Consider the following 12,495-nt stretch of genomic DNA (forward strand, 5'->3'; position numbering starts at 1 on the left):
TCTTCTTTTTTTTTTTTTTTTTAAGATTTTCTTTTTAATGTTTATTCATATTTGAGAGAGAGAAAGAGCACAAGTGGGGGAGGGACAGAAAGAGAGGGAGACAGAATCCAAAGCAGGTTCTAGGCTCTGAGCTGTCAGCACAGAGCCTGATGTGGGGCTCGAATGCTGAGATCATGACCTGAGCTGAAGTCGGGCGCTTAAATGACCAAGCCATCCAAGGGCCCCTGAAACCTATTCTTTTTTGTTTGATGTTTATTTATTTTTGAGAGAGAAAGAGACAGAGCATGAATGGGGAGGGTCAGAGAAAGGGAGACACAGAATCTGAAGCAGGCTCCAGGCTCCAAGCTGTCAGCACAGAGCCCGACATGGGGCTTGAACTCACAGACTGCGAGATCATGACCTGAGCCGAAGTTGGACGCTTAACCGACTGAGCCACCCAGGCGCCCCTGAAGCCCATTATTCTTATTTCAGGCTAAGAACAACTAACTCAGGATACTGAAGTTAGAAGTCTTTATTGTAGCACTCAGGTCCTCCATAGTGTGGCTACAATCTACCTTTCTGGATTTCTACCCTGACCCTGTTTGCCATGATTCTGGACAATACAATACGGGATTCCCTCAGCCTAAAATGCCCACCTTTCTAGACCATGAACATGAGGGCCACACTATAGGGAAAGAGGGGTGGGGAGCTAGAAGGAGTCTGAGTAGAATACCCCAGAGTGCTGTCTCCAGACTTTATGTGAGAAAGCAAAAATCTTCTATCTTGTTTAAGCCACTGTTATTTTGGGACTTTGTTATTCACAACTCAATCACCATACAAACCAAATCTTGTAGGAAAAAGTGTTTAAATACATGCTACCTTTTCCCAAAAGCTGTGAAGAACATATGCCAAAATTTCAACAATGGTTAACATTGTGTTAACATGCTATTTTTGTTTTACATTTACCATATTTTCTATGGTAGAATGCATTATTTACTTTATCAGCAAAACAATGTATGTTTAATGTTACAATAAAGAAATGAAATGACAGAATGCCCAACTACTGACAAACATAGTAAGATAGCAGGCTCAACGGAGACATTTAAACTAGTAGGTCTCCGGCGCCTGGGTGGCTCAGTCGGTTAAGTGTCCAACTTCAGCTCGGGTCATGATCTCACAGTCCATGGGTCTGAGCCCTGCGTTGGACCCTGTCCTGACAGCTCAGAGCCTGGAGCCTGCTTCGGATTCTATGTCTCCCTCTCTCTCTGCCGTTCTCCCGCTCATTCTCTGCCTCTCTCACTCTCAAAAATGAATAAATGTTAAAAAAAAAAAAAAAAAAATTAGGGGCGCCTGGGTGGCTCAGTCAGTTGGGCGTCCGGCTTCAGCTCAGGTCATGATCTCATGGTTTGTGAGTTCGAGCCACGTGTCCGGCTCTGTGCCGACAGCTCAAAGCCTGGAGCCTGCTTCGGATTCTGTGTCTCCCTCTCTCTCTGCTCCTCCCCCACTCATGCTCTCTCTCTCTCCATCAAAAATAAAAACATTAAAAAATATTTTTTTTAATTAAAAAAAAATTTTAACTAGCAGGTCTCAACCTTGGTGCACAGTTAAAACTCCCAATGCCCAGGCCACATCTCAGAATAATTAAATTAAAACTGGAGTCAGGATAGCGGGGTGGTGAGGCAGGGGAGGCAGTTACCGCATCAGTATTTTCTGAAGCTATTTAAGTACTTAAGTGATTCTGACATGAGGCCAAGACTGAGGACTGCTGTTTTCAGAGGAGAAAAGGAGACCCTGGGGTAAGGAAAGGTGTCTGATTCATCTCCATATCCTTAGAACCTGGCTCTATGCCTGAAACAGAGTGAGCCCTCCATGAACATTTGTAAACAAACAGGCAAGGTACATGACAGACTTCCCACACAACACACAGGACACATATCTGAACAGTGTGGCTCACCTCAATGGCATAGCAGAAGTCAGCCCCTGCTGTGACCGCCATCATTGACAAGAGTCCCGTGCCAGTGCCAATGTCAAGAACCAAAGCCTTCTGTCCTCTGTCCTTCACCCTGCTCACAGCAGCCCGGATACCCTGATAATATTTTATATTCTAAGAGAAAAGGAGAAACAGCTATCACTTCATACCAGTTACTATAAACAAATGCAAGGATACTTTGTGAAGTTTGGGAGTCATGGATGGCAGCAGCAGTGTAAGTCATGGTTCCATGGCTTTCTGGCCTGTCAAGGAACGGCATTGGCTAGTTGAGTAAAGCAGGCCTTGAGAGACTCCCAGAGCACTGGGTCAGCCTCTTGCCTTTTATTTGGTGATTGTCCCTCCCTCCACACCCACTCTTTTGTACTCTGCTTAGAGGGGCTGGGGCTCTGCCAACAACCTTCTCCTTTTCCAGCTATTAGGTATGGACAATAGGGGAACTACAGGGCGACTGGCAGGTAGGAAGAGGCAGAAAACTTGTTCCTTCCCAAATGGTTGCTGCTCTCATCAGGGTCCTCCCAGAAGTGGCAGCCAGCTCCAGATGCCAGCTCCTCCCCAGCTCCTCTCTATACTCTCATCACCATACTCCTTGGGCACCTCAGAGACAGGTGTAGCACTCATGCAGCTGTCCTTCTCGGAGAGCTGAGCACCAGTTCCACAGGACCTCTCCTCCATGCTTCCGGACTCATGAAGCTCACTCTTCTGTATCATCAGCCCTAGGCAAGTTAGCTGCCTCCTGCAATTACTACCACTAGGTAACCTTGGTGCTCCCATTTGCTTCCCAGGCCTCCCACATCTGTGTTACCAATTCCCCCTGTGAAATTCCCTCTGTTGAAATAGTAACATGGCTTTGGATTTCCTTACTGGACTCTAATTCACAGGGGTTCCTTGTCTCAAAAAATAATCCCCTCCTCAGGAAATCATTTCTTTGTTTTTAGTTCAGGTCTTTAGCAGCTGACACAGATACATTTCCAATCTGTAACAGTTTGGCTCCATAGGTACCCTGACCCTTCTGATGAAAACAATAATGATAGGGAAAACACATGCAAATCTTTTAAAATGCATTAATGAGCTGGCAAGTTAGAAAGAAACATTAAGAGGCCAAACTCCTGGGGGCGCCTGGGTGGCTCAGTTGGTTAAGCGTCCAACTTCAGTTCAGGTCATTATCTCACGGTTGGTGGGTTCGAGCCCCATGTCAGGCTCTGTGCTGACAGCTCAGAGCCTGGAGCCTGCTTCAGATTCTGTGTTTCCCTCTCTCTTTGCCCCTCCCCCACTCATGCTCTGTTACTGTCTCAAAAATAAATAAACAAACATAAAAAAATTAAAAAAAGAAAGAGGCCAAACTCCTGGAAGTAGATTCCCCTCAACTGAGCCTTAAGGTGACTGCCTGACAGGGTGACACCTTGATCACAGCCTGCAAGGGACCCAGAGTCAGGGCACACAGCTAAGCTTGAGCTCAGATTCCGAATCCACAGAAATGATGAGACAATAACTCTTTTCAGCCATTAAATTCTGGGATAATTTGTTATACAACAGAACATAATACAGGACTGGTATCAAAAGGGCAACATTCTCAGACCTGGGTGCAATCAAGCCAGAGATCTCAATAACAAAAATATAACTAAAGAAAAAGAGATTTTTGAACTTGAAAAATTCTAAACTCACAGGTAAAGAACTAAATCAAAAGAGAATTAGAAAATATCTAGAACTGAACTTTTTAAAATTACATTATCAAAACTCAGGGGATAGCAAAAAGCAATATTTGGGAAGAAATACATTACAAAAGACAAGAGATAAGGTAAGCATCTGTCTCAAAAAATTAGAAAGAGGATTGCAATATAATCTCTAAATCAGCAGATGAATAAAAATAATAAAACACAAAAATTAATGAACCAGGGAACAAATATGGAGATTTTATAGAAATTTTTTTTTTTTTAATTTTTTTTTTCAACGTTTTTTATTTATTTTTGGGACAGAGAGAGACAGAGCATGAACGGGGGAGGGGCAGAGAGAGAGGGAGACACAGAATCTGAAACAGGCTCCAGGCTCCGAGCCATCAGCCCAGAGCCTGACGCGGGGCTCGAACTCCCGGACCGCGAGATCGTGACCTGGCTGAAGTCGGACGCTTAACCGACTGCGCCACCCAGGCGCCCCTAGAAATTTTTTATAAAAGTTATTTCAAAAATCTAATTGATGAGCCTCTGATAAGTCAAAAAACAAAAGGGAAAAAAGAAGTAAGCAAAAACTGGGAATAAGGGGTGGGGGAAAGAGCACGGTACCACTATATATGCTGCCAATATTAGAAAGATTAAAGATTAAAAACAACTTTTAGCAAATACATTTTGAGGTACACCTGGGTGGCTCAGTTAGGCATCTCTTGATTTCAGCTCATGATCTCACATTTCGTGAGATCGTGGCCATATTGGGCTCTGCACTATCAGCTCAGAGCCTGCTTGGGATTCTCTCTCTGCCACTCCCCCTAGTGCATGCACGTGCTCTCTCCCTCTCTCTCAAAATAAACAAACATTAAAAAAAAACTTAAGATTACAGAACTTCAAATCAATAAATAAAAATCAACTGAAATTTTATATATCAGCAGCAGCCTTTAAAACCTTGGCAGAGGAGGGGCACCTGGGTGGCTCAGTTGGTTGAGCATCCAACTTTGGATCAGGTCATGATCTCACAGCTTGTGAGTTTGGGTGCCGCATCGGGCTCTGTGCTGAAAGCTCAGAGCCTGGAGCCTGCTTTGGATTCTGTGTCTCCCCTCTCTCTGCCTCTTCCCCTCTTGCATGCGCTCTCTCTCTCTCGCTCTCTCTCTCTCAAAAATAAATAAATGTTAAAAAAAATTAACGGGGCGCCTGGATGGCTCAGTCGGTTAAGCACCTGACTTTGGCTCAGGTCATTTCGTGGTCCGTGATCTTGAGCCCTGCATCAGGCTCTGTGCTGACAGCTCAGAGCCTGGAGCCTGCTTCAGATCCTCTGTCCCCCTTGCTCTCTGCCCCTCCCCCACTCATGCTCTGTCTCACTCTGTCTCTCAAAAATAAATAAATGTTAAAAAAAAAAAAAAATTTAAGAAAAAATTAAGAAAAAACCTTGGCAAAGGGGCAGCACCTGGATCAAGTGTGGGACTCTTGACCTTACCTCAGGTCATGATCTCACAGTTCATCAGTTCGAGCCCCACATCAGGTTGTGCACTGATGGCGCAGAGCCTGCTTTGGGGTTCTGTCTCTCCTCTCTGCCCCTCCTTGCCCATGCTTTCTCTCTCTCAAAATAAATAAATAAACTTAAAAAAAAAACCTTGGCAAAGGGAAGGATTTCTTAAACAAGAGACAAAAAGTACCAGCCAACAAAGATTAAAAAATAAATCCTGACATTAAATTTAAGAACTTGCATTTATCAGATGAAAAAACAACCCATAAAGTAAGACACCTACAATACATGTAACTGACAAATGGTCAGTACCCAAAATACATAAAGAACTCTTATAAATAACTAAGTATTAAAAGAAGAAACATGAAGGGCACCTGGGTGGCTCAGTTAAGCATCCAACTTAAAGTCAGGTCATGATCTCGCAGTTCGTGCGTTCAAGCCCCATGTCCGCTCAGTGCTAACAGCTCAGAGCCTGGAGCCTGCTGTGGATTCTGTGTCTCCCTAAGGCTCTGCCCCTCCCGTGCTTATGCTCTGTGTGTGTCTCTCTCTCTCTCAAAAAAAAGAGAAAAAAAAGAGGAAACACGAAAAGCCAATGAACAAAAAGAGTTCATACTCAGTAGTAACCAGAGGAATGCAAATTAAAACTGACAATGACAGGCTGAATCATACCTATCAGACTGTCAAGAATGTAAATTGGTTAATACCAAATAATGGCAAGGACATGAAACAAGAAGAACTATCATACACAAGTATGAGAATGTAAAATGGCATGATCCTTTGGGAGACAATCTGACATTATCTCATAAAGTTGAACAAACTCAATGGGCAGTAACTCCATTCTTGGATATACCAACCTAGAGAAAAGTGTCCCAGAGTACAGGTCTTAGAATATTCTAGGAGCACTACGTACAACGGCAACAAGTTAGAAATAACCCCAAGGTCTACCAACAGAATAACAGGTAAGCGAGGATATATTTATACAATGGAATCTATACATCATGAAAATGCATGAACTACAGCCTCATGAAAAATGGATGAATCTCAAAAATAATGGTGAGCAAAGAAGAAAGTCATAAAGATTAAACAGTATGACTCCATTATATAAAGTTCACAAACAGGCAAAACTAGGAATTTACTTTTTTAATACAACAGATGGTAAAACTATAAAGAAAAGTAAGGGAGTGACTGATATAAAATTCAAGACAGTGGAAACTTCTAGGGGGAGAAAAAGGAATGCAATCTAGGAGTACACAGGGGAATTGTAAGTAACTGTAATGTTCTATTTCCAAGCTGAGTGGTAAGTCTATGAACATTTACTATTCTTTTTTAAACTATACATACACATTTTATACTCTTCTCTATGTCTGTCACAATAAAAAACTTTTTTATAGAGTAAGAATGGTAATAAATCTTAAAATAGCAGCACTGAATTCTAAAAGAAAATGAATAGTGGGGCGCCTGGGTGGCTCAGTCGGTTGAGCGTCTGACTTCAGCTCAGGTCACATTCTCGCAGTTCATGGGCTCGAGCCCTGCGTGGGGCTCTGTGCTGACAGCTCAGAACCTGGAGCCTGCTTTGGATTCTGTGTCTCCTTCTCTCTCTGTTCCTCCCCTGCTCACGCTGTCTCCCTATCTCTCAGAAATAAATAAAGATTTAAATAAATAAATAATGAATAGGGGGTGCCTGGCTGGCTCAGTTGGTGGAACACGTGACTCTTGATCTTGGGGTTGTGGGTTCAAGCCCCAGGTTGGGTATACAAATTACTTAAAATCTTTAGGGACACCTGGGTGACTTAGTTGGTTAAGCGTCCGACTTCAGCTCAGGTCATGATCTCGCAGTTTTTGAGTTTGAGCCCCACATCAGGCTTTCTGGTGTCAGCACAGAGCCCACTTCAGATCCTCTGTCCCCTCCGCCTCCCATGCTCACACTCGCTCTCTCAAAAATAAACATTAAAATAATAATAAATAAAAGAAAATGGATAATGTCAAAATTCTGACAAAAAGTGATTTCCCAATCAGAATCCAATTCAGCCTAAGTCTTAACTGTAAGGACAGAATAAAGAAGTTTTCAGATTAGCAAAGTTTTTAAACTCTCACCTCCCGTGCACCCTCTCATAGGACACTAAGGAAGAATGTGCTTCACCAAAAAGAGAGGGTGAACCACAGAGGAACACAGGGGAACCAGGAAACATGGGACTCAATATAAAAAGAGAAGAAAAGGGGGATGCCTGGCTGGCTCAGTTGGTGAAGCACCTGACTTCAGCTCAGGTCACAGTCTCACAGTTCATGGGTTTGAGCCCCGTGTCAGGCTCTGTGCTGACAGCTCAGAGCCTGGAGCTTGCTTCGGATTCTGTGTTACCCTCTCTTCTCTGTGCCTCCCCAGCTCACTCTGTCTCTCTCAAATATTTTTTAAAAGGGGGGGGGTGTTAATTGATGAAGAGGTAGGAACATTCCTCAAACGAGTTTGGATTTTTTTTTTTTAATTTTTTTTTTTTTTTTTTAATTTTTTTTTTTTTTTCAACGTTTATTTATTTTTGGGACAGAGAGAGACAGAGCATGAACGGGGGAGGGGCAGAGAGAGAGGGAGACACAGAATCGGAAACAGGCTCCAGGCTCTGAGCCATCAGCCCAGAGCCTGACGCGGGGCTCGAACTCACGGACCGCGAGATCGTGACCTGGCTGAAGTCGGACGCTTAACCGACTGCGCCACCCAGGCGCCCCTTTAATTTTTTTTTTTTTAACGTTTATTTATTTTTGGGACAGAGAGAGACACAGCATGAATGGGGGAGGGGCAGAGAGAGAGGGAGACACAGAATTGGAAACAGCCTCCAGGCTCTGAGCCATCAGCCCAGAGCCTGACGCGGAGCTCGAACTCACGGACCGCAAGATTGTGACCTGGCTGAAGCCGGACGCTTAACTGACTGCGCCACCCAGGCACCCCAAACGAGTTTGGATTTTAACTTGACAACAGCAAGAGGACACCAAGGATGGAGCTAAACAGGATTGTGAGGGTTTTAAGCAGAAGAATAACATAGATTGGCATTTCAGAAAGACTCCTTGGGCTGCTATGTAAAGAAAGGAAGAGAGGTCAACACTAGTAAATGAGGTCTGAGCAGGCAGTAGGGTTGAAAGATTCACACAATTTGATGACAGACTGTATGCTCAGATGAGGAAAAGGGTGCCATTTTTCTGCCTGGCTGACTGAATGAATGGCAATGCCATTTGTTCAAATCCCCTGGAATTTGAGCCAAAAAGGATCATCTTTGCAGATGATACTAAAATCAGAGAGGCTCACAAGCTCAAGAAACCAGTAAGAAGCCAAGACCACTAAGCTAGAGAGAATTAGTCAGATCCAGAAGCAATGTCTGTCCACATCCTATAATTCCCCAATAGCTCAGCAAAGGCACTCAGCTATTTGATAAAAATCAGGGAAGCACCTAGCCGCTTTTGGTGTATTCTACACACTAATGATGCTCAAGGAGACTGTTATGTCATGATGTTGCCAAGAAGTATGCATACTGAGCAGTTAACCAGGGCTGGATGAAGTAGACACCAACAACAAAGCCTCATGACCAACCTGACCATGTGCCCTGATCTTTCTCTTACCCTACACTGCTTAGCTCTTAAGCTTGGCCCTGAATCCTTTGCCTTCAAGCCTCTGCATTTCTGAGCCATCCAGATGAGAATGACCAGTCAAGCACTCTGGTAGACCAGGAAAGCTTGCATTGCTAACCATCGTAACACCAGAAATGTAACATAATTCAAACAGGAAAAGAAAACTCAGATGAAACAAAAAGAAACAAACAAACAAACAAAAAGCTGAATGAAATGTCACAGTGCAACAGAAGTCAAATTTGCTTTTACAAAACAGTCTGCAGTGGCCTCTAGAGATATGATTTTAAAATTACAAACGGACTACACGAGGTAAAACTGTGTAATTAGAGAATCTGTATCTAGAGGAGATTATGGAGATCAGCTAGTATATCCCACTCCTTTTAAATCCTAATAAACAAGATCTGCAGAGGTCCCATGTTTTCTCCAAGGCCACACTCAAGTGAACAGCAGAGTTGGAAGTAGGACAAGGCCTCCCAACTGATTTCCTGACCACTCGTTACACCATACTGCCTCTGTACATTATTCTAACATCATGTCTCTGGAGGAAATTTTTGATCTTGTAACTAACTAAAGGTTTCAATACCACAGCAAGATAATGGTTTCCTTTTACACTTACTCTGTCTTTGTCATGTAACATATCAGCATAGGAGGATCTAAAAAGAAACAAAAGGTCAGAAACCTCTATTAATGATATCCATTAACATACGAGAGCATTCACATATATAAATGCATTCCTAAGTCAAATGGAAAAACATCCAGGCCCATTTTATTTTTTATTACTGAACTATAATTGACATGCAATGTTACGTTAGTTTCAGGTGTACAACATATTGGTTCACAATTCTATACTCAATGTTCAATATGTTAAGTGGAGTCACCATACAACATTATAACAATGTTCCCTCTGCTGTACTTTTCATCTCTAACCCAGGCGCATTTTAAACTATTTTAGTAGAGTTATAAGCTAAAATTCTCTAGTATTGCAGGGAAAAAAAAATCTTAAAGATGTTTACTTTCAGCAAAGAACTAAAAATGGTCAGAGCTAAAAATGGTCTGGGAGTTAGCCCTGTCACAGCCACCAGCATGCTGATCATGTTATATGTCACACATTTTTTTTTCTCTCCAGAACTCAGACTCAATTTGTCTAATACTTTACATAATCTTGCATACATTTGCACATTACGATAATCACAGATTCAACACTGCAGAGACGAATCAGGGAAAGTATATACCTGCTGTATAAGTGAAGGGTATCATGCCCTGCACTTTCCATTAATTCACAAACTTGAAAAATCTCTGGCAGGGTCAGGATAAGCTCCCAGAACTCAGCAGGCCCAGCCCAAAGATGCTTTCTGAGAGATGCAGGTGAGAGCTAAGGTGCTTTCACTAAACAGAGGACCTCCAGCTTCAGATCAACAACAGAATCACTGGAGACCTGTTTTTTGTTTTTGTTTGTTTTAAATAGACTCCTTGGGGCGCCTGGGTGGCGCAGTCGGTTAAGCGTCCGACTTCAGCCAGGTCACGATCTCGCGGTCCGTGAGTTCGAGCCCCGCGTCAGGCTCTGGGCTGATGGCTCAGAGCCTGGAGCTTGTTTCCGATTCTGTGTCTCCCTCTCTCTCTGCCCCTCCCCCGTTCATGCTCTGTCTCTCTCTGTCCCAAAAATAAATAAACGTTGAAAAAAAAATTTTTTTTAATAAATGAATAAATAAATAAATAAATAGACTCCATGCCCAACATGAGGCTTAAACTCACGACCCTGAAATCAAGAGTTGCATGTTCTACTGATTGAGCTAGCCAGGGATCCTTGGAGAGCTTATTTTAAGTGCACATTGCCAAGGCACCTGGATGGCTCAGTCAGTTGAACTGAGTCTCTGACTTTGGCTCAGGTCATGATCTCACTGTCTGTGAATTCAAGCCCTGAGTCGGGCTAGCTGCTCTAAGTGCAGAGCCCACTGCAGATCCTCTGTCTCCCTCTCTCTCTGCCCCTCCCTTGTTTGCACTCTCTCAAAAACAAATAAAAATTAGGGGCACCTAGGTGGCTCAGTCAGTTAAGCAGCTGACTTCAGCTCAGGTCATCATCTTGCAGTCTGTGGGTTCAAGCCCCACATCCGGCTCTGTGTTGACAGTTCAGAACCTGGAGCCTGCTTCAGATTCTCTGTCTTCCTCTCTCTCTGCTCCTCCCCCAGTCGTGCTTTCTCTTCCTCTCTCTCTCTCTCTCTCTCAAAATTAAACATTATAAAAAAATTTTTTAATAAATACTGAAAAAAATTTTTTTAATGCAGATTCTCACAATACATGCAAACAGATCCTGATCCAGAAAATTGGGCTGGAGTCTGGAAATACGCACTTGAATTGGTACCCCACACAACTGTGACACAGGTAGCTCATATTCTAAACTCCGAGGAGCACTGTACCAGAAGAATAGCATTCTTTTCGTTTTAATGGCACACCATGGCTTTTACATGTGAACCCACCTAGGAATGCTTAGTTGAAATCTGGTTCTGTCTTTCCCTACCTTCCAAGAGGCATTTCTGGTCTCCATCTTCATAGCCTCATCATCCACTCTCCCCACCACTCCACAGACATCATTCTGCCTAAGCACTATCAACCCACTCCATCACTAACATCCAGGATTTCTGTCTCTGTTGGACACTCCCTCTTCCTGAAACACTTTCTTCTTTTCCACTTGCTGGCCATTCCCTCCTGGTTCTCCTGCCTCCTCTATTCCAAGATTCTTTCTTCAGCCCTCTACCTTTCTCATCACACACCCTCCCTCAGAGCCTGCCATCTTTTCCATCTTGAATTCTAATAACTGCAAACTGGCTCCAGACCCATGTTTATCTGCCCACTGCATCTCTACCTGGATGACGAAACCCAGATACCTAATCTCCATCACCTTCTTTCCAGCAACACCCATTCCTCCTGTGGTCATCCCTCTCACAGAACACAGCTCCATCCACTTAGTCACTCTAATCAGAAATCTTGGGTGCTTCTGGAATTTCTCTCTCCTTCCACCACTGAACCAATGAGTTATTAAAACTCAAGCTCCCTCAAAGCTGTCTCCCCACCTCCACTGCCTCACCTGTAGGGTTGCAATAGCCACCCAAATGGCTTCCACTCCCTCCAACCCACTTTCCACACCGTTCTCAGTAAATGTCCCAAAATGCAGCTTAATCTTTTTTCTCCCCAGTTTAACATCTCAATCACTTACAAAATGATGTTCAAAATCTTCTGAAAGAAGGTAGTATCTTTGAGCCCTTATTCTATACCACACATTGTATTTGTCACCCATCAAAGAGCCCTAAAATAAGGCTTTATGTGTGAGGAAATGTACATTATTACATGTATGGAGACTTATATTATCATACTGAGGCTCAAGGAAGTTAAGGAGCTCAGCCAATGTCAGAGTTAAGACACGACAGAGCCCAGACTAACCCTCGTGCTCCTCTTCCTGCATTTTGCTACCACCCTTCACAATATGATCCTGCCTACCTTTTCGGTACCCTCACCAGAGCCCTGCTTTTGTACCACATTCCAGCTACCTCAAACTGCTAGCAATCCCCCAAACTGTTACACGTGATCCCTACTGCTCAGAAAGCAATTTCCCTCCTTTTGGATTTGGGAAATCACTCACATATCACCGCCCCCGCCCCGCCGCCGCCCCCCCCCCCCCAGCCCAGCTGGTTCTTACTGCTTCCATGAACTTTTGCACCCATGTCCAGTGGCCTTTCTTCACTGTGTCATGATTCGTTACATGTCTGTCTCTT

The 12,495-nt window shown here is 43.5% G+C and overlaps 1 protein-coding gene across 14 annotated transcripts in view; it reads right to left on the reverse strand.

The window, feature by feature from the left end:
* The window catches only part of PRMT7 (protein arginine methyltransferase 7), a 47,300-nt gene that overhangs the window by 29,469 nt on the left and 5,336 nt on the right, over positions 1-12,495 (reverse strand). For 11 of the 14 annotated variants that reach the window (XR_007147250.1, XM_047834737.1, XM_047834734.1 and 8 more), the window contains 2 exons: positions 9,345-9,381; positions 1,934-2,083 (listed from right to left, as the gene is read on the reverse strand). Coding sequence is in view for 12 of the 14 variants with exons in the window: in XM_047834737.1 (XP_047690693.1) it covers positions 1,934-2,083; positions 9,345-9,381 (187 nt within the window). In the remaining 2 variants the exon portion in view is untranslated. Of the gene's footprint in view, positions 1-1,933; positions 2,084-9,344; positions 9,382-12,495 lie in introns of those variants that run through there. The other 3 variants (XM_047834738.1, XM_047834736.1, XM_047834743.1) reach the window with 2 other exon arrangements.

The sequence above is a fragment of the Prionailurus viverrinus genome, chromosome E2, assembly GCF_022837055.1.
Source record: "Prionailurus viverrinus isolate Anna chromosome E2, UM_Priviv_1.0, whole genome shotgun sequence".
Taxonomy (NCBI): domain Eukaryota; kingdom Metazoa; phylum Chordata; class Mammalia; order Carnivora; family Felidae; genus Prionailurus; species Prionailurus viverrinus.